Source organism: Geotrypetes seraphini, chromosome 1 (genome assembly GCF_902459505.1).
Source record: "Geotrypetes seraphini chromosome 1, aGeoSer1.1, whole genome shotgun sequence".
Lineage (NCBI taxonomy): Eukaryota > Metazoa > Chordata > Amphibia > Gymnophiona > Dermophiidae > Geotrypetes > Geotrypetes seraphini.
In genome coordinates, this window is record NC_047084.1 from 483,927,720 (window position 1) to 483,950,211 (window position 22,492).

A 22,492-nucleotide genomic window follows, 5' to 3' on the forward strand; every position below is an offset into this window, starting at 1 on the left:
TAGGTATATCGGGAAGATGTTTTTATTCATATAGGAGAGAAATGTGTTTCTTCCCAGAGACTAGGACGATGGGCCACAGTCTCAGGTTTGTATTCTTCTTTGGTCACCATGACCCAGAGTACGGGATTCTGTACAGGTTCTAGGATCCATGTTGCTGACTCCACTGGGAACTTCGGCTTGCTTTCCCATTATAACGCTACAGCAGTCGCTTTTGTTCCGGTGGTTCCTGGTATCTCAGGCTCCAATTATTTGGTAGGCTCTTCATGCATCGCTCTGTATGATTTGGTGGCTCAGCGAGATTTCTCTTTTCAAAGGCATGCCTTGGTCTTTGCTGGACTAGCTCATGGCCACCAAACATCCCGGGCTGTCAGGTTGGGGGGCTCGGTGCCTTCCATCCTCAGCTCCAGGAGTCTGGTCTTAAGAGGCGACTCAGTACTTGTTCATTCTTCTACTCTTGAGCATGGTCAGGCTACCTTTCTGGAGCTTCAGATCATTCTTCTGGAATGCCGCTGAGGGTCCTTTCAGACAGTATTATGATGGGGGTATTTCTCTACAGCTTGGGCAGTAGGTGATGTACTCAGTTGCCAGGTACAGTTGTTGTTCTACTTCAATGGGTGGACCCTCATCTTTCTCTTCTGTTGGCAGATCATTTTAAGGGTCAGGAAAAGAGTTTGGATAGACTTTCTCTCCGCGAAATCTGAGCATGGCCCATTTATTGTATGTTACAGTGTACAGCACTGTGTACGCTCTAGAAAGTGTAAACGTTAGTAATAGTGAAATCTTCTACATCCTGGATATTGGGAATTTTGGCTCAGGCATTCCAGCTCTTTTTATGGATGTGAGATCTCCTGGAACTAGACCTCATGGCCTCGTCTCACAATTCAATGCTTCCTAGCTTCTTCGGCGGGCACAGGGAGTGGGAGTTAGAGCGGGTAACAGCATGGCTTCTTTCTCACCTCTGGTTTCTCTTTTTCAGTGTTTTCCCCTGGCTGATGATGGCTTGGATTTGCCATCTCAAGCTTGCTTTCCGGGTACAGTATTTGTAGAATCTCTGGCTTGGCTGCGCCATCCTTGCTATGCGGATTTGATGAGTCTTTCAACAGCCGGACTAAGAAGTTTCCTGGTATCTCCGGATTTGCTCACCTAGGGTCCGATCAACATGGATATTCGTACTACTTTGGTATTATGACCTAGCTTTTGAGAAGTCATGACTGATGTGTAAGGGTTATGCGAAGCAGGTTGTTTCTTCTCTTATCCAGGCGCTAAAGACGTCTTCACCTGTGGCTTCTGCTTCCTTTTGGAGGTTTTTCCTTTCTTGGATACTTCTCAACATTTGCACCCTTCCAGAGTTCCTTTTTGGCACAGGTGTATTGCCGAGGGCTTAGCGTTCAATTCCCTTCAGCTTCAAGTGCCATTCTTAGCTTGTTACAAGGGCTAGGTATATTGCTCTTCGATTACTTCTCAGCTTCATGTAGTTCAGTTCCTAAATGGAATACGGTATATTTGTACACTTCTTAGAAAGCCCTGTCCGGAGTACAATCTTCAGGTACTTCTTCGCAGTTTACCGAAGGCTTCATTTCCTCCTTGTGCCGTTGAACACGGGGTTTCTTGTGGCCATGATTTCGGCTCTGCAGTTTTCCGAGTTGCAGGCCTTGTTCAGCTGGGATTCCTATTTCTGATTTCCAAAATCTGGGGTATCAGTTCGGATGGTACCACAATTCTTTCCAAGGAGGTGTCATCTTTTCTTTTATGACACGCTCACTTTTCCTTCCTTCTTCCTGGGAGGAGAAATGGGGAGACGTGCTTTTATTCACTGCATTTTTTGAAAGTGCTTAGCATTCTCCGCGAGCAAGGTTTCTAATGACTTTTAGTTGTTTAGATCACCTTTTTGTATTCTTCAAGGGATGCCTCAAACATGTGGGGCGTCCAAAGCCTCCATTGCTTGATGGGTCCAGGAGGACATTCTTTACGCTTGCTTGATGGCAGGGAAGCGGTTGGCGAAATAACTTCATGACCATTCAATCAGACTTCTTGGACTCGGTCCAGAGTTTTTTCCTTTGAGGAGTTTTGTCCCACGGCTACTTGGTCTTCCGAAAGTACTTTCTCTCAGCATTACTGGTTGGATGTGGGGGCGCATGCGGTAGATGTGTTTAGTGCGTCAATTGTTGCAGAGGCGGCGTTTGCTTCCCACCCAGATTGAGGATTGCTTTGCTACATCCCATTGGTCTCTGGATTCATCTGCTGCTATTGCTAGGGAAGGAAAAATTATGTTCTTACCTGTTAATTTTCTTTCCCTTAGACGCAGCAGATGAATCCAGAGCCCCACCCTTTCTGGATATTGTCTGTCGGTTTTTTCTTTTGCAACTTTCGAAGTTTGTTATTATTGAGGGTTGTATTCTGTATTATTGCCTTTTGAGATTTGTTATGGGAAAGAAGTTTTTTTTTTTTTTTTTCCATGCTATGCCTATTGATGGTTACGGATGCTTGGGCAAGGAGCTATACTGGAGAGACAGGAGGAGTGCCAGTCAATGAGACCACCTGTTAATCAGTTTCTCTATCTCCACCTGCTGGTAGATGTGTGCTATCCCATTGGTCTCTGGATTCATCTGCTGCGTCTAAGGGAAAGAAAATGAACAGGTAAGAACATAATTTTTCCTTTCAAGTGGCTTCCTATCACTACCAATACAAAGTCCTACCATTCGGTCTGGCATCTTCTCCCAGAGCCTTCACAAAGTATCTAATTGTAGTGGCAGTGGCCTTGTGGTCTTCAGGTGTTTCCCAGTCTAGACGACTGGCTCATCAAAGACCTGTTTTCTCAGCAAATTGTGCTAGCAACAAATCGCACCATCTCTTTTCTCCAGCACTTGGGTTTCGAGATCAACTTTCCCAAGTCGCAGCTTCTACCATCTTAAAGGCTTCAATTTATAGGAGCAATTCTCGACACCACGTTAATGAGAGCATTCCTTCCCCAGAATCATCAGGATGCTCTGATTCAGATCAAGTGGATCAGTTCCAGTCCATATCAGCCAGACGAATGATGGTTCTTCTAGGCCATATGGCATCTGTAGTCCACATGACTCCTTTTGGCGAGGCTCCATCTCAGAATACCTCAATGGGCCTTAGCCTCTCAATGGTCCCAAGCGACGGGTCCTCTCTCACAACATATTTTTGTTATATCATCTCTTCGACAATCGCTACAGTGGTGGATGATTTCGTCCAGTCTCTCCAGGGGACTCTTGTTTCACATGCCTCCTGGGGGGCACATCTAGATGGTCTACAAACCCAAGGTCATTGGTCCATCAAAGAATAGAAGTTCTACATCAAGCTAGAACTCGGGTCGATATACAATGCTCTCAGAGCTTTTCAGCATCTCATAGAGAATCAAGTCCTCCTACTTCGCATGGACAATCAGGTAGTGATGTACTATATCAACAAGCAAGGAGGCACATGATCTCTCCTTCTTTGTCAGGAAGGTTTAGCTGTGGGTGACTACTCGAAACATCTACCTGAGAGCAGTCTACATTCATGGAGATCGGAATTGCTTAGCGGACAAGCTCAGCAGAATTATTCAACCTCACGAATGGATGCTCAACTCTGCAGCTCTCCATCCCACCGTCGCTCAGTGGGGCATTCCCCAAGTGGACTTGTTTGCATCTTCCCCACAACAACAAACTGCCCCAGGCTTTACTCTCCTCACTGTCTGGAAGCGGATACATTTCTGCTGAATTGGACACGCAAGTTTCTCTGTGCATTTCCACCTACTCTGCTCATTCTCAGGACTCTTTTCAAAGTCCAGCAAGAGTCAGCCGCCATGATTCTCATAGTTCCTTGGTGGCCTTGACAACCTTGGTTCTCCCTTCTACTTCAACTCAGTTCCAGGGAACCCATTCCTCTGCTGATATTTCCATCTCTTCTTATGCAGAGTCAAGGTGCACTGCTACTTCAACCTCTACACCCGACAGACAGCTTGGTATCTCTCGGGTTGACTGCAGCTGAGGGACTTATGTCAGTTAGAGAAATGGGCAGAGAAATGGCAGATGAAATTTAATGTGGAAAAGTGCAAAGCAATGCATTTAGGCAGAAAGAACAAGGAACACGAATATAGAATGTTAGGTGTAACCCTGGGTAAGAGTGAACAAGAAAAGATCTGGGTGTACTGATAGATAAGACCCTGAAACCATCGGCACAATGCGTGGCAGCGGCAAAGAAAGCAAATAGAATGTTAGGCATCATAAAGAAGGGAATCGTGAGTAGATTGGAGAAAGTTATAATGCCGCTCTATAGAGCAATGGTCAGACCACACATGGAATACTGTGTCCAACATTGGTCTCCCAACCTAAAGAAGGATATAAAACTGCTGGAGAGGGTGCAGAGACGAGCGACAAAGCTGGTAAAAGGTATGGAGAACTTTGAATACGAGGAACGATTGAGGAGGCTGGGATTGTTCTCCCTAGAGAAAAGGAGACTGCGAGGGGATATGATTGAGACTTTCAAAATACTGAAAGGAATCGACAAAATAGAGCAGGAAAAAAAAATATTTACAATGTCCAATGTGACACGGACAAGAGGACATGGACTGAAGCTAAGGGGGGACAGGTCCAGGTCAAATATCAGGAAGTTCTGCTTCATGCAACGAGTGGTGGACACCTGGAATGCTCTCCCAGAGGAGGTTATTGCAGAATCCACCGTTCTAGGATTTAAAAGCAAACAAGTTGGGGCATCCGATTTCCAACTGGTTGGCTTCCTGCATATCGTTCTGTTACTCTCAGGTTGGTCTGCAACTGGAGAGTCATGTCACAGCTCTTAAAGTTAGAGCTATGGCAGCTTCAGTAGCTTTCCTATGATCTACCCCCTATTGACGAAATCTGCAAAGCTGCTACTTGGTCCTTGGTTCATACATTCACCTTACATTACTGCCTGGAATCTTTTTCCAGAAGGGATGGGCACTTCAGCCAGTCAGTATTACAAAAATTATTTTCCTAAAGGCTAATACTTCCACCATCCCATTCTGGTTAGCTTGGAGGTCACCCACATGTGAGAATATGCTGCCTGCATGTCCCGGGATTAAAGCACAATTACTTACCATAACAGGTGTTATCTAGGGACAGCAGGCAGATATTCTCACAACCCACCCATCTCCCCTGGTTGGCTTCTTAGCTGGCTTACTGAACTGAGGGACTGCGCACCTAAGTTGGGCGGGAAGACACTCACGCATGTGCGGTGCAGGCTATCGCAAACTTTCTGAAAGTCTTAAAGTGGTGATGCACTTTTAAAGTGTCTGTACCGGAGCTCAGTCAGTGACGTCACCCACTACTGTCTCTGGATAACACCTGTAATGGTAAGTAACTGTGCTTTCCTAGCTATGCCACTGCCAGCAGGATATGGCTTGGATATATCCTGCTTGTCTGAATTGGTATGGCAGGGATGAAAAGAGAGATGAAATATAGTCATACCTTCTTTTCCTTGAATCCTGTCATACCAATTGATTACCTGTTCTGGAAGACTTTGGTATGGGGAGTTTTCCCTAGAATGTGCCTGCTTCCTTTTCTCTGTGTTCATAAAGCTTAAAAAAAGAATGGAAAATAAGATAAAAATATAAAGTGTAGTTTCATAATCTGCAAGGATTTTGATGGGACATGTGATATAATAGAACATAAGAATTGCCTTTCTGGGACAGACCGAAAGTCCATTAAGCCCAGTATCGTGTTTCCAATAGTGGCCAACCCAGGTCCCAAGTAGTAAAATAGATTTTGTGCTGCTTATCTTAGGAATAAGCAGTGGATTTCCCCAAGCCATCTCAATAATGGTCTATGAACTTCTCTTTTAGGAAATTTTTTAAACCCTGCTATGCTAACTGATTTTACCACATTCTGCAGCAACGCATTCTGGAGTTTAATTACATGATGTGTGAAGAAATATTTTATCTCAGAGAGAGGCAGGAGCCAGAAGGCCTTGAGCATGCGCAGATGCTCAAAGCCCAGTCCGGCAAGCAGCACGATCTTCGGACTAGCACCTTCACCTCTTGTGGGCTGGTGCTGCGTGCCAGTGCCAGATGGGAGTAAGGCTTCAGTTTGGGTGGGCGTTCTCGAGGGGGGGCAAGTTTGTGAGCGGGGGGGGGGGAATTGCTGGTGAGCGGGGGGGGATGTGGAAGCGCACCAGTGGCCTTGGGGGTGGGGGGCTATTTTGAGGATGTGGTTCTCAAATGAATTTAGAATTAAATACAAGATACTGTTATTTTATGGTGGCTCAGGACCCTGTTTCAGCCTATTTGGCTTCTACATTGTAACCTTATTCCTTTTTTTCCCTATACGGTCTTGTCTGCAAATACATATGATGATACACTGCCCACTGTTGGTAGACTGAAAATGATGAAAGTCGGGGCTTTCTCTGTGTATACTTCCCACACAAGGAATACACTTCCTCTTGAATTGTTTTCTGTAGAACAGTGTTTCTCTACTTGGTCCTGGAATACCCCCTTGCCAGTCAGATTTCCTTTCCAGTCAGATTTTCAGGATATCCACAATGAATATGCATAAACTTGATTGCATACACTGCCTCTATTATATGCAAATTCCTTTCATGCATATTCATTGTGGATATCCTGAAAACCTGACTGGCAAGGGGGTACTCCAGGACCGAGTTGAGAAACACTGCTGTAGAATGTGGGGGCATTTTGTAAAGGCAGACCCATCTTTTCCAACAGGCATGTGGTGGTGATTATGGGAAGTAGTAGTAATTCATTACACAAAGCAACAAAACAAACTTTTTTTGGAATCATCTGACAACACAGCACATTTTTCTAAATCAGTTTTTCACACTGATTTTAGATCTGTTATTAGTTTTTTTTCAGTCACGTTAACTTTTAAAGTTATAACTATTGTTAGTTTATAGCGTTTTAGTATATAGGGTTTTAAGAATTGCAGCATCAACTTAAAGAAATGTTGCAGTATCTTCGGTCCGAAGTCAAATATGCACACAGCATAGCATAATTATACAGGACTGTGCCACTTAGCAACCAATATTTCTTCAAAAATGCTTAGAGTATGATTTCTTTTTGTGAGTTGTGTCTGGATTGTCACGGCACAACATCGAGCAGTAGTCAGCCATCATACTATCGTTCCATAAACCTTGGTAGTGATGCTCCATTAACTGAATGTCCTGGTGAAAATGTTCTCCTTGCTCGTCACTCACCATACCAAGATTTTCTGGAAAAAAGTCAAGATGTGAGTGCAAAAAGTGTATTTTTAATGACATGCAACAGCCAAGTTTCTGAAATGAGTCAAAGAAATTCTGAACTCCTTCCTTGTATGAAGGAGACTTATGGTTGCTCAGAAAGTTTTCCACTAACCACTTGAATGCCTCCCAAGCTTCAAGCTCAGCTGCTGAGAGAGATTGCTTAAAATCTTCATCCTGCATAACAGACTTGATCTGTGGTCCTGTAAGTATCCCTTCCTTCAGTTTTGCAGTGCTGATTTTTGGAAATATCTTAGCAAGATATTAAAAACCTGGCGAGTTTGCTTTACCCATGATCTTTACCAGGTTTTTCATCAACCCCAGCTTGATATGAAGAGGTGGAAGAAATATTTTTTGAGGATCCACCAATGGCATAAATTTCACACTGCTTGTCCCTGGGTTATACATATCCCTCAGCTGCCAGACACAGTTGACATAATGTTCAGCTGTAGATCTGCTATCCAACAAGCACAGGAAACAGCAGTATTTAGTGAATCCTCCTTGCATTCCCATTAGCATGCCAATGACTTTCAGATCACAACAGATGTTCCACTGGTGTGTTTTATAACTGATTGCTCCTAGTAAATTCTTCATATTCTCATAAGACTCCTTTAGATGAGCAAAATCGATAACTTCTACAAGCAAAAGGCAAAATCAGATAATCAACATCCTGCACACTGCCCAGGAACTTGCAACTTATTTTATAGACAAAGTTAATAACATCAGGAAAAATCTTACCTTAAATCAGCATACAATATTAGATCAAGAGCAAACTGAGCTAAGGTCACTATCCTCAAAATGCTCACAATTCAACCTACCAAAACTTAGGGAGATTTAATCCCTCATTAAGACCATTAATATTAAGGGTTTCCAAGTTGAAACAATCCCTCCCTTCATCCTTAAAAGATATTTTTCAATTTTCGGTCCTTTCATCCTCACCTTAATTAATGAAAGTCTTCAGCAAAGCATTATGCCCAAAGCCTGGAAGGAAATGATTATTTCTCCCATTATTAAGAATCATAAAACTAGTCCTGAGGATAAATCAAATTACAAACCAATTGCAAATATCCCCTTCTTAGCAAAGCTGACTGAGAAGGTGGTATTCAATGAAATATCGGAGTTCATAGAAAAAACCCAACATTTTACACCCAAATCAAACAGGCTTCAGGCAGCATCACTCTACAGAACATTTGTTGATTGGCATGTCTACCTCCATACTTTACTATCTGGATCATCATAAATATGTTCTCCTAATTTCTATTATCTTTCATCCGCTTTTGAAACAATTGACCACAACCTTCTTTTAGATAGACTGCAGTCTATTGGCATCATGGATCAGGTCCTTTCTTGGTTTAGATCCTATTTCGCTAATCGCTCCTCGATTGTGTCCTTTAATAATACAACTTCAGAAAGCTTCTCGGCAACACGTGGTATTCCCCAACGGTCCATTCTCTCACCACTTTTGTTCAATATTTTTCTTGCACCCTTGATGACTCTACCAATCTATTGGTTTTAATGTATTCGCTTACGCAGATGATATTCAGCTTTTACATCCGCTAGACTCCAATAACCCTCTTGAAACAATAGCAATCAATAAGAAACTTAAACAGATTCACCAATGGCTCGATGCTAACAGATTAGCTCTCAATGTTAATAAATCAAATGTTATGCTCTTTCCCTGGAAAGATGGTCCTAAGCTCAATTTTCCAATCACTATCAAGAGTTCCACCTTACAGTCGATCAGTAGCATTAAGATCCTAGGGGTTATTTTTGATTATAAACTAACTTATCATGACCACATTAGTAGTATCGTTAAATCAACTTTTTTCATCTTCAGATTACGTCAAATTCTTTCAGTTTCAAAATTCTTATGTCGAAAATCACTTAACATATTAATTCATTCTTTGGGGTAATTTCAAAAATCGATTATTGTAATGCTCTATTCAAGGGAATAGCACAAAATGAAATCAGACGTTTACAGATTATCCAAAATGCTTCAATTAAACCTATAATGAAAGCTAAGAAATTCGATCATGTGACACCTCTCCTTAAGAAAGCGCATTGGCTCCCAGTTGCTCACTGCATAACATATAAATTAAGTCTACTAACTCTTAAATCTCTTCTTTACAAAAATCCCACTTTTATTCATAAACTATTGATTCCCTACACCTCAACAAGATTACTGAGGTCAAACGACCAACATCTATCAATAGTTCCCTCACTCAAAATCATTAATACATGGCGGCAATTCATCTTTTCTGTCACAGCCCTCCAAACATGTAATTCCCTCCCTATTTATGTAAGGGAAGAACGCAATCTAGATAGATTTAAGAGCAAGCTAAAAAGCTTTCTTTTTAAGGATGCATTTGATAGCTAGAAAGCCTGATTAGGAGCCTCAATTGAATCCTATTTCATAACTTTTTTGAAGTACATTGCTCTCTCCCCTCCTATTGTTTTTTCCCATACGTGTCTTATTTACTATCAACAACTTGTATTTCTCTTCCCATCCTTTCCTTTTGTTTCAATATGTTTTGTAAGGTTGGTTCTAATCATTTGTTTTGTTTCCCCCCTAAAAATTTATAATTTTATTGATTTGTACATCGATAAGCGATTAATCAAATTTATAATAAACTTGAAACTTGAATGGGCAATTGGTATATTTGGTTTGGAATTTCTGTTGTGCAGTAACACTAACTTCAAGCTTCTCTGTGAAGAATCAATAAAGATACGCCATTCATCTGGACAATGCACTTGTGACAAACTGTTGAAGAGCCCGTTGATGTCATGACAAAAGCACAATGAGCCATTTACAGTGAAGAATGTTGTTATGATTCCTTTTTCTATAATGAGTTATATTAGCATCTTTTGCAAGCCAGTGGTTTTGTCTAAGCCTTGAAGCAAGAAGTTCTGCTTTTTCTTTTGAAAGATTTAGATCACGAATAAGATCATTGAGCTCAGCTTGTGTAAAGGTCTCTGGTTCTGAATCTTCATTATTCACATAATCAGGATCAGATAATTCTGGATTGTGACCAGCTGCTACAGCATCATCATCACATTCCTCATCATGTTCCACAGAAGCAAGTCCATCTTGTGGAGATACAGGGACAGGCAGTGAGTCATCATGAGGAACAGGCCTAATAGCAGAATCCAGAGTAGGATTTATAATTTTGTGCTTAGTTTTAGCTGATAATCCACTTGTTCACAAGGCAAAAATAGCAATCTTTAATATGGTCTTGCGGTTCTCTCCAAATCATTGGGATTGCAAATGACATCGCTGCCTTTCATCGATTGAGCCAGTCACGAAGTCCGTTGGAACAACTGGTACAGATGATATGTGGAGCCCAAGACTTATCTTGGTCAACCAGTGGACAGCCAAAGTACAATTTGTATACATTCTTCAGATCTACGGTAATTGGGCAACATTGTGCTTTCATCGTGAATGAACCACAAATGTAACAGAAACTATCTGGATGATTAGTACAATTTCTTGGCATGATAAAGACTGATATTAATCACCGTAAATAATGTCTGTAGCATAAAAAATAAAGACAACTGTTGTTAACCCTCCTTATATGTTTATCCTATAAATGCATGATTAATGCCCAATTAACGTTTATAATTATATATAATGAACCTCATCACAAAAATGTGACGTGCTAGTGAAAAACTAAACACAGATTTGAAATCAGCATAAAAAATGCTACAAAACCCACCCAACATTAACGCTGATGATAATGATGTGTTGACCTGTGTTATTATACGTCTCTGGTTTGATGTACTTAATAGTCTCCCTCTTTTACTAATGCATAGCGCGGGTTTTAGCACTTGCAGCAGCAGTAACTGCTTCGATACTCATAGAATTCCTATAAGCGTCGAAGCAGTTACTGCTGCTGCCGGCGCTAAAACCTGCACTATGTGTTAGTAAAAGAGGGGGGACTATTTGTTATGTATTATTGTAACTGTTTATTTCATGTTTGCTGTATCACATCTTGAACTATAGTGATAGGGCAAGTCAGAAATATATAAAAAGATAAAATAAAAAATGATCAAAGATGTGATTGCAATAATTCTGCTTTGTTTCTTTGCACTGTTTTCAAAAACTATTTACTCTGTTTCTTCATAGCTTGAAGATGGACATACTTTATTTGATTACAATGTAGGATTGAATGATATCGTCCAGCTATTGATACGTTCCCAATCAGATGATCCTTCTACTTCCTTACAAGAGAATGAAGTCAACATTAATCCCTGTCATAATGCTATCATTAAAAACAAAGCCAGAATCAGCATATCTTTCAATCAGCCTTCAACATCTGCTCGTGCATTTCTCATTGATCCAGGAATTGGGCTATTTAAGGTAGGTGTACCTTTTGAAGCGTTATCTTTTAATGATTCCAGTGACAGTGATGCACTAAAATTATTTGGTACCATTTCAGAAATCTGGAAAAAATTTATATAATGAGCTTTTCCTTTGTATTTTGCTATGTGAAGCAAAATCAGGTAACTTTTTTTATCCCAGGACAAGCAGGCAGGTATTCTCACTAATGGGTGACGTGATCCAACGGAGCCCCAATGCGGACGCTTCTTTGAAGAAAACTCGAAGTTTCGTGTCGCCCGCACCGTGCATGCGCGAGTGCCTTCCCGCCCGATGCACTGGGCGTGTCTCCTCAGTTCTTACTATTTTGCGGAGCCGAGAAGTCCGTCTTCGACTCTGCGCAAAGTTCCTTTGCTTGTGCCTTCTAAGTCCGCGGGTTTGATTTTAATTGATCGTAATCGCTGATTTTCATCGTGTTTTATTGTTTAAAAAAAAATTTCTTCGTACCGTTCGACCGGGCAGGCCACGTGGCCGCAGCCCCGTGGCTTCGATCTTGTGGCGGAGCTTTTTCGGCCTATGTCCCGGCCTATCACCGGTTTTAAAAAGTGTGACAAGTGCCAGCGCGCAATTTCGCTAACGGACCCTCATCAACACTGTGTTCGGTGTCTCGGGCCTGAACACATCCCGAAATCGTGCCGGCCTTGCTCCACACTCACTGCACGTGCTTTCAAGCGCCGTTGCGTCCTGTGGGAATTGCTCTTCATGGAGTCCTCGACGGAGCCGTCGACCTCAAAGGGACCCGCACCTTCGACATCATCCGCAGCCCCACAGTCTTCCACCTCTGCGGCGCCGAGTCTCAACAAGCCCGCCTCGTTTGTCCCGGCTCAGACTCCAGCGCCTGCTGCGATGCCTTCCTCAACCTCCTCAAGTCAGGTAGCCCAGCAGCCCATTCCCCCAGTCGTGTTGAAAGTGCCCAAGGCCTCGAAGTCCAAGCACGCATACGCTGCTCCGAGGGAATGCGAGGCCCGCACAGGTGGTCCTATTTCAGATGCGGATCCATCCTTGCCGGCCTCGTTCCAGACCATGCTACAGTAGCACTTCATCGAGCTCTTTACCACGATGGGGCCTCAGCTTCTCTCCCAAATCCAGCCGTCGAGCCGCCTCCAGTGCCTCAGTGGGGAACACACTTTCAACAGAGAGCAGAGTCTCTGCGAGTGTCCGGTCTGGCAACAATGCATGCATCACAAGGAGCAGAGTCTTTGCCCATGCCACCTTTGGAACCGACGCACTCGATGCAAGGAGCAGAGTCTTTGCGAGTGCCTCCGTTGGAGCTGATTCATTCAATGCACGGAGCAGAGTCTTTGCGAATGCCTCCATTGGAACCGATCACCCCGACGGGGTTCGATCCTCTACGGCAGCAACCCCTGCTTTGATCAACCGCTTCCAGCCCCATCCACTACCTGGGGGCCTCAACGAAGCCTACCTCGCCCCGTCCATCAAGGCCAACCTCTTGACACCGATCGAGGCATTCCTCGAGACATTCATCCAGGCATGCCTCGCCTCGGCGGAAACAAGCATACCTGGAGTATTCACCTCCACCGATGCCAGAACTCGAGGACACAATAGGATCTTTCTCACCATCTCGATCCCTGTCCCCAGCAGTCCCGGAAGCCTTGACCTCATCGAGCCCATCACGGAGCCAGGCAACGGCAGACCAACTGTCCTTCTCCTCGTTCCTCTGACAGATGGCTGAGGACATGGACATACCATTGGACACGGGTTCCAAATTCTCAAAGGAATACCTGGAGACTATGCGCCTCCCTCAACCACCCGCTGAGTCCCTTAAGCTTCTGTTGCACAAGCTTCTGGAACAGACCTTCGCTCGATGCCTCGAGACACCTTACTCTATTCCTGCTGTCCCGAGTAAACTGGACACCTGGTACCGCACGATCCATCGCAAAGGGTTCGACAGCTCTCAACTCTCCCACCAGTCCCTGTTGATAGAGTCATCATTGAAGCGATCCCATCCCTCCCAGGTCTACGCTGCCGTCCCGCCTGGCAGAGAAGGGAAAACCATGGACCGATTCGGCAGGAGAGTGTACCAGAACTCCATGATAGCCTTGAGAGTTCTGAACTACAACTTCCACTTCACAACATACTTAGAGTTCCTCCTATCGGTATTCCAGAAGTTTATGCCCTACGTGGACACGAGGGCACACTTCGAGTACCAAGAAGCGCTGGCCTCGCTATCCCAGCTCTGGGTACATTTGATGCAGTCCTTGTATGACGCCTTTGAGCTCACGGCTCGGGCAACAGCATGCTCAGTGGCCATGCGCCGGCTGGCATGGCTGAGGACCATCGACATGGATCCCAACCTCCAGGACAGGCTCGCAAACGTTCCCTGCGTGGCACCAACCTCTTCGACGAATCCATCGAGGTGGTGACCAAGAAGCTATCGGACCATGAACAATCCTTCCAGTCCATCCTACGTCCGAAGCCCAGGCCTGCTCCTCCTCGCCAGCCTCGCCCGCCGTTGGTATACCAGCGGCGCTACCCTCCAAAACAGGCCCCCCCCAGCAGACAGCCTGTGAAGAGACAGCACCCGCAGAAACACCAGCATAAGCCTCAGCCACCTGCTGCACCTAAGGCTCCCCAGCCCTTTTGACTGTCTCAAAGAGGACATCTCCTCCCTTTCTCAGTAAATCCACCCATCGGAGGTCATTTCTACCACCGATGGACGACTATCACCACAGACCTCTGGGTTCTCTCCATCATAAAAGAAGGATACTCTCTTCAGTTCCACCAAGCTCCTCCGGAGCACCCTCCAAGAGAGTATCCTTCCAACTTGATCCAGACCGCCCTTCTTCTTCAGGAAGCTCAGGCCTTGTTACAGCTGGGGGCTGTCAAACCAGTCCCCCAGGACCAACAGAACAAGGGGTTTTACTCCTGATACTTCCTTGTTCCAAAGAAGACGGGCGACCTGCGACCCATTTTGGACCTCAGGGTACTCAACAAATATTTGGTCAAAGAAAAGTTTTGCATGCTGACCCTGGCATTACTATACCCCCTCCTCGAGCAGAACGACTGGTTATGCTCACTGGATCTCAAGGAGGCCTACACTCACATTCCAATTCATCCAGCCTCCCATCAATATCTCAGATTCAGGGTGGGACACCTTCACCTCCAATACTGAGTGCTACCCTTTGGCCTGTCCTCATCACCAAGAGTCTTTACCAAATGCCTGGTTGTGGTGGCCGCAGCACTCAGGAGCCATGGCCTCCAGGTGTTTCCTTACCTGGATGATTGGCTCATCAAGGATTCCACATCTCAGGGAGCCGCTCTCGTGATCCAGAAGACAATTTGGTTACTGCAACATCTGGGATTCGAGATCAACTTCCCCAAATCCCACCTGCAACCTTCCCAGACTCTTCCCTTCATTGGAGCAATTCTGGATACTACCCAATTCAGAGCGTTCCTCCCGCCCCCATGCAGGGATGCTCTCCTTCATCTCTGCCACTCAGTGTCCTCTCGCACCTCCATCTCAGCGAGACAAATGATGGTCCTTCTAGGCCACATGGCCTCTACAGTTCATGTGATTGCGCTTGCCAGACTTCACCTCAGGATTCCCCAATGGACCCTGGCGTCCCAGTGGTCTCAGACGTCCGAACCTCCGACTCGCCTCATCCGGGTCACTCCTGCTCTACAACAGTCTCTTCGCTGGTGGATGCTCTCCTCCAATCTATCCAGAGGCTTATTATTCCACACCCCCCATCACCAGAAAGTCCTCATGACCGACTCGTCGACTTATGCCTGGGGGGCCCATCTGGATGGCCTCCGCACCCAGGGTTATTGGACCAGCACGGACCACCAGTGCCACATCAATCTCCTGGAACTCAGGGCGATTTTCAACGCTTTCCAGACCTTTCAACATCTCATTCGCACAGACAACCAGGTTGCCATGTACTATGTGAACAAGCAGGGAGGTACGGGATCGGCCTCCCTCTGCCAGGAAGCTCTGAAGGTGTGGGATTGGGCGATTCGCAACAACACCTTCCTCAGAGCGATCTACATTCAGGGGGCGGACAATGCCTTAGCAGACAGCCTGAGCCGTCTTCTACAACCTCACGAGTGGACCCTCAACTCCACGCCCCTGCATCACATTTTCTCTCTGTGGGGAACGCCTCAGATAGACCTCTTTGCAGCCCCCCACAACTTCAAACTGCCTCACTTCTGCTCCAGGATGTACACCCCTCAGCACTTCGAGGCAGATGCATTCCTCCTGGACTGAACGAATCGCTTTCTATATGCATTTCCTCCATTTCCTCTCATTCCAAAGACTCTGGTCAATCTGAAGTCAGACCATGCCACCATGATCCTGATTGCTCCACGGTGGCCCAGACAACCTTGGTATTCCCTTCTACTTCAACTCAGCAGCAGGGAGCCATACCCTCTATCAATTTTTCCATCTCTGCTTACACAGCATCAAGGATCTCTGCTTCATCCCAACCTGTAGTCTCTACACCTGACAGCTTGGTTCCTCTCAACGTAACCCCTCTACAGTTTTCCCAACTGGTGAGGGACATCCTGGAAGCTTCACGGAAGCCTGCTACTAGGCAATGCTACCAACAAAAATGGACTAGATTCTCTCTTTGGTGTGTCTCTCAGCGTCAGGAGCCTCAACATTCCTCCTTGCCTTCAGTTTTGGATTACCTTTTGCACCTGTCTCAGTCTGGCCTCAAGTCTTCCTCCATACGAGTCCACCTCAGTGCAATCGCTGCTTTCTATCAGCCTCTACAAAGGGAAACCTCTGTCTGCTCATCCTGTGTTTTCCAGATTCATGAAAGGACTTTTCCATGTCAATCCTCCCCTCAAACCGCCTCCAGTGGTTTGGGACCTCAATGTTTCGCAGCTTATGAAATCTCCATTTGAACCTCTTCACAAGGCTGACCTGAAGTATCTCACTTGGAAAGTGGTGTTTCTCATTGGCCTTACTTCCGCTCGACGGGTCAGTGAGTTCCAAGCCTTGGTCGTGGATCCGCCTTTTACAGTCTTCCATCATGACAAGGTGGTCCTCCGCACCCATCCAAAATTTCTCCCGAAAGTTGTCTCGGAATTTCATCTCAACCAATCCATCGTTCTGCCAGTGTTCTTTCCGAAACCACACTCTCACTCTGGAGAATCTGCTCTTCATACTCTGGACTGTAAGCGTGCTTTGGCTTTCTACCTAGAACGCACCAAACCTCACAGAACTGCTCCTCAATTTTTCATCTCCTTCAATCCGAACAAGTTGGGACTCCAACTGGATGGCGGCTTGCATCTCATTCTGCTATGCCCAGGCTGGATTGCCCCTTGCCAAAAAAATCACAGCCCATAAGGTCAGAGCTATGGCAGCTTCTTTGGCTTTCCTCAGATCGACACCGATTGAGGAGATTTGTAAAGCTGCCACTTGGTCCTCAGTTCATACCATCACTTCTCACTATTGCCTGGATACTTTCTCCAGACGGGATGGACAGTTTGGCCAAACAGTATTACAAAATTTATTCTCCTAAGTTGCCAACTCTCCCACCATCCCACTATGGTTAGCTTGGAGGTCACCCATTAGTGAGAATACCTGCCTGCTTGTCCTGGGATAAAGCAGTGTTACTTACCGTAACAGTTGTTATCCAGGGACAGCAGGCAGCTATTCTCACGTCCCACCCACCTCCCCTGGGTTGGCTTCTCTGCTAGCTATCTGAACTGAGGAGACGCGCCCTGGTCTGGGCGGGAAGGCACTTGTGCATGCGTGGTGTGGGTGACTCGAAACTTCGAGTTTTTCTTCAAAGAAGCGTCCGCATTGGGGCTCCGTTGGATCACGTCACCCCATTAGTGAGAATAGCTGCCTGCTGTCCCTGGATAACAACTGTTACGGTAAGTAACATTGCTGTCTCTTACTACAAGTTATTTTTATAGTTTAAAATAAATTCTCTACTCACCAAAATCTTATGGGGCTCATAATCGAAATGGAAATATGTCTAAAAACCGGCCCAAATCGGCACTTAGTCCATCAATGATACCAGTAGTCCAAGTGCCGATAATCGAACCAGGTTTTAGACATATCTAAAAACGACTTAGGCCTTCAAAGTGCTGCAGTTCGCCCAGAGCTAAAAGGGGCATTTTATGAGGAGTGGTGAGGGTAGGATTTGGGCGGGACATGGGCCATCCTAGACTTAGTTGTACTGCATGTGTAACCAAAAGTTTAACACTGCCTAGGCGGAACTTGGACATTGTGACTTAGGCCATCTAAAACCAGGTCTAAGTCACAAGAAGGTATCCAAAGTGATCAGATAACATCAGGGACAAAGTACAGACCCCTACACACTCCCCCAGTGATCACTGACCCCTCCCCCCACCATATAATTCATAATAAAAACTAGAGAATGACACGGGGAAAAAATTTTTCCCCATCACCATGACCACAGTCCCTGTCCCTGCCCTGTCACCACTGTCTCCGCCCTTTCCCTGCGACTACTGACCCCGCAGCATCCATACTAGAGGTCTGCACGGGAATGGGGATCACAGGAATCCCGCGGATCCTGCGGGAATCCTGCTGGGATCCCTCCTAGATCATCGTGATTCCCACAGGGACCCCTCCAAGGCCGACGGGACTCCCACAGGGATGGAACTGGGGTTCCTATCCCGACTCGAGGCCTACCTTATTTCCGGTCCATTGCTGCGCTGAGCTCCGAGTCCCGACGAACCAGCAGCATGTCATGTAAGCATGGAGCTCATCATGTAGGTAGTAAGCTCAGAAGAGGCACACATTGGTTCAAGTGCAGCACAACGGGCCAATCATAAACGACTTCAGATTTCTAAGGTCGTTTGTGTTTGGCCCATTGTGCTGCAGCTGAACCAATATGTGCCTGTGCTGAGCTTACTGCCTACGTGATGAGCTCCAAATGAGGAAGAGCCGGCAGCTGGGTTACTGCTTCTGGGGAGCTGTGGCACTTCACTTTTCATTGCCTTTGTGCAGCTGCCCGAGCGAGGAACGGGATGGCTCTCTGGCTCCCAGCTGTGTTCTGCCCTGCCCCCACCTGAGCTAGGCAAAGTTGCGCGGGATAAGTGTGGGCACTGGTCTAGAGAAAGGAAGGACCGCCGGAGGGGGGGGCAGGCCAGAACCCTTCACAGATCCCCGCTGCCATGGTGAAGGTGGCTGCAGCTCTTGGGCACTGGTGTGGTTGGCTGGGAGAGGGCCTACTCCCCCTGCCAAACCACTTGGCAGGAGCTGGCTGATGCTGCTGAAGTCAGGTTAGTGAGGGTGGGGGATGGGGGAAGGCTTGGTGAATTCTGGGACTTGGCATGCATGTGACAGGTGGGGGAGGAAAGAGAGGAGAGTCAATTTGGCCTACAAGTTAGGCAGGGGTGGGCTTGGAATTGTTGGGGACAGTTAGGGGGAAGGGAGAGGGAAGTGACAGGCAGGCCAAGGTGAGGAGAAGAAAGAGAGAGTTAGCATGAAGGGAGAGAGTGAGGTGACAGGGAGAGGAGGGGGAGGGGCGCACAAGATAGCAGAGACAAGTAAGCAGGCAATATGGCTAATATGAGAACTAGCAAAAGGGACAGGTGAAGACCCTCATGAGGGGTAGGGAGAATGAGACAATGGTGACATGGAGCATGGGATGACAAGTGTCTAGAGAATAAGGTGGCAGATAGGCCAGCCAAGGTGATAGCCTTCCACCTTGGGCAGAGAGAGAAGTAGGGAGAGTGAAGTGGCAGGCTGGATGGGGTGAAGGGGGAGGGACAGAATCTGGTGACAGGAACAGGCATAAGGGGGTATAGAGATGATGGTGACAGGTTCAGGGATAGGGAGAGTGTGGTGATGGTGACAAGGAAGTAAGTGGGCCAGTGTGAGGAGTAGGGAGGTTGTGTTCTGTATGTATGAAAATAACTATTTTTTTAGCGTTGACTTTGCAGGATCGATCTGTATTAATCTGGCTTCAGTTTAACAATAGAAACATAGAAACATAGAAGATGACGGCAGAAAAGGGCTACAGCCCATCAAGTCTGCCCACTCTGCTTATCCACCCCCCTGTCTATGCCCTAATGACCCAATTTCCTTATCTTGACCCTTGTAGGGATCCCACACGGGTATCCCATTTATTCTTAAAGTCTGGCACGCTGTCTGCCTCGATCACCTGCACTGGAAGCTTGTTCCAATGATCAACCACTCTCTCTGAAGAAATACTTTCTGGTGTCGCCATGAAATTTTTTGCCCCTGAGTTTGAGCGGGTGCCCTCTTGTGGCCGAGGGTCCCTTGAGAAATGGGTATATTAATGTTCTAATGCTCACTGCAGTGTTTATGATGCTTCCTTTTCCTAGGTGCACCCTTGCTTTGTGACTCGTGGATTATTACTAAGAATATTTATTTTAGAAAGGAGGGGGGTATTAAAAATATGATTGTATTTTATTGTTGGTTTAAATAAACTATGGCTTAAAAAAAAATCAAAATTTTCTGAAGTAATTGCTGCTTTTTATAAGGACAGGTAACTTTTATGGGGGGATAGGCGGGACGGAGGGGATTCCTCATGGGGATGGAGGGATTCCTCATGGGGACGGGTGGGATTTTGGTGGGGACATGTGGGATTTCTGTCCCCGCTCAATTTTCTAATCCATATAAGCCTCAGTACTGCAATATTTAGCTTATTCCTTCCTTATAAATCAGAGTTCTGGCTGCTGAACTAGAGAAAGAGATGTTCAGCTGGCAGGGCTTTGTTTATAAATTTTTATCAACACAACTAGTATACTACTTTATCCTAAAGCAAAAAAAAAAAAAAAGAAGAAAATAAATAGAAATTTTTTTTTTACCTTTGTTGTCTGATTTCTGCTTTCCTCATCTTCTCCTCATTCAATTCCTTCCATCTACTCTCTGCCTTCTCTCTGCGTCTTCCATTTGCTCTGTTACTGTGCCTCTCCCTTCCATCTCTCCCTCCACCCACCCATCCCAATTTGTCTGGCACCCATCTTCTTCCCTTTGCTCCCCCCTTAGTCTGGCAACTCTGTCTTCTTCCCTTCCAGCGTCTTCTCCGCACTCTCTGTTCCCCATTTCCCTTCCGCGTCTTCTCCCCACTTTCTCTTGCCCATTTCCCTTCAGCATCTTCTCCCCACTCTCTCTTGCCCATTTCCCTTCAGCGTCTTCTCCCCACTCCCTCTTGCCCATTTCCCTTCAGCATCTGTTCCTTTCCTTTCCACCACCAGTCTTCCCTCTCACCACTCCCTTTCAGCGTATGTTCCTTTCCATCGCCCTTCTGCACCCCTCGCGCAGTACAAGCATCTCCCTCCCTCTTACCTTCATGGCGCGTTTTAAAGGGTGTTTCTGTTGCAGAGTGCAGGTTCCGTTCTGCCCAGCGGGGATCCTTTGCGGGTGTCAGCTCCAGTCTCTGTTCTCCAGCTACAGGGGGAAGAGAGGTTAATTCAGCAGGCAACCAAATGTTGCAGGGTGATTCTCGTGATGGCTGAGGACCCTCAATTGGGTATAGATCTCTCTCTCCGGTGGATTCGGGGACTACGGAGTTGTCGGATGGTGAATTGGACGAAGCGTTGGTGGGGGATGCAGATGATTAACTATGGATAGAGACACAAACAATCACCATTTACCTCAAAATGCGCCTTAAATCGAACATTCAAGGGTCTTATGGGACACTGCAAGGCCACCCACACATCACATATATACTCACAGTCTGATAAAAAAGAAGACACATCGCCAGCATTGCATTGATTGTGAAATCTGTGAAGGATTTGCACGGAGGGTCGTGGTGGATTGCCTTTGATGCAGTAAGTTTTTCACTCCTGACGCAGCAAGAGCGAAACGGAGATTTCCCTGTCGGGTGGGCTGTTTACCCATGAAGCCCGGGTAGTGAGGCTTGGGAGCAAGCCTGATTGGAGACAGCTGGGACTTCATGGACAGCTAAGTTTTATTCCTTTTTCCCTGCTCCTTGCTCAAGTTTAAATATTTCTGACTGTGCCTCTGGACTGCAATCTTTTTTCACACAATATATGTGAGATTTTGGTGTGCTGGAAGTGAGGTGTTTTTGGGGGGGCTGCTTTTGTGCCTCATTTTTTCACCACTGTTTTTGATATAGTGAAGAAACATAAGTGTAGTTTTTTTAGCCATATGAAGCTTAACTGAGGCTTTTTCTCCACTTTTTTTCTGTCTTCTTTTTTTCAGACTGTGGGTGTATACATTTCTCCCTCGTTATTGGCGGGGGATACGGGCAGAGCCGGACCGCGAATGGTGAAAAATCGCGATTATCCGGCTCTGACCCACCCCCACCTCCCTTCTGCCTTCTCAGCCTTACCTGGTGGTCTAGAGGGTTTTCGGGGCAGGAGCGATCTTCCTACGCTCCTGCCCCATGCAGATCGCCATGAGGAAATGGCTGCTGTGAGTTCCCTTAGTCTCTCGAGACTACGACGGGAACTTCCTACAGTCATTTCCTCAGGGCGATCTGCACGGGGCAGGAGTGTAGGAAGATCGCTCCTGCCCCGAAAGCCCGCTAGACCACCAGGTAAGGCTGGGAAGGCGGCAGGGAGGTAAAAAATATGGGTTTTTTAATTTTCCCCCTCCCTAGCAAAAAAATCGCGATTATGTGAAATCGTGAGTGCAGAAACCGCGAATAGGGAGGGGGAAGTGTATGTGATGTGTGGGTGGCCTTGCAGTGTCCCATAATACCCTTGAATGTTCGATTTAGGGTGCATTTTGAGGTAAATGGTAGATGCAGATGATCCCATGGCGTTCTGGCTATTCCTTAGGAAGAGTTGTCTTCGTTCATATCTAAGATTCTGCAGGATCTTAATATTTCTCAAGATCATCCGCAAACAGCAGCTGCTTCCAACCCTCTTATGACTGGCACGAGAAAGCCTCCTAAAACGTTTCCTGTGCATGAGGCCATGCAAGTACTCATTATGGTGCAATGG

The 22,492-nt window shown here is 46.0% G+C and overlaps 1 protein-coding gene across 5 annotated transcripts in view; it reads left to right on the plus strand.

The window, feature by feature from the left end:
- The window catches only part of UHRF2 (ubiquitin like with PHD and ring finger domains 2), a 296,656-nt gene that overhangs the window by 16,957 nt on the left and 257,207 nt on the right, over nucleotides 1-22,492 (plus strand). For all 5 annotated transcript variants that reach the window (XM_033925831.1, XM_033925842.1, XM_033925813.1 and 2 more), the window contains exon 2: nucleotides 11,357-11,590. In XM_033925831.1, coding sequence (XP_033781722.1) covers nucleotides 11,357-11,590 — 234 coding nt within the window. The remainder of the gene's footprint in view (nucleotides 1-11,356; nucleotides 11,591-22,492) is intronic.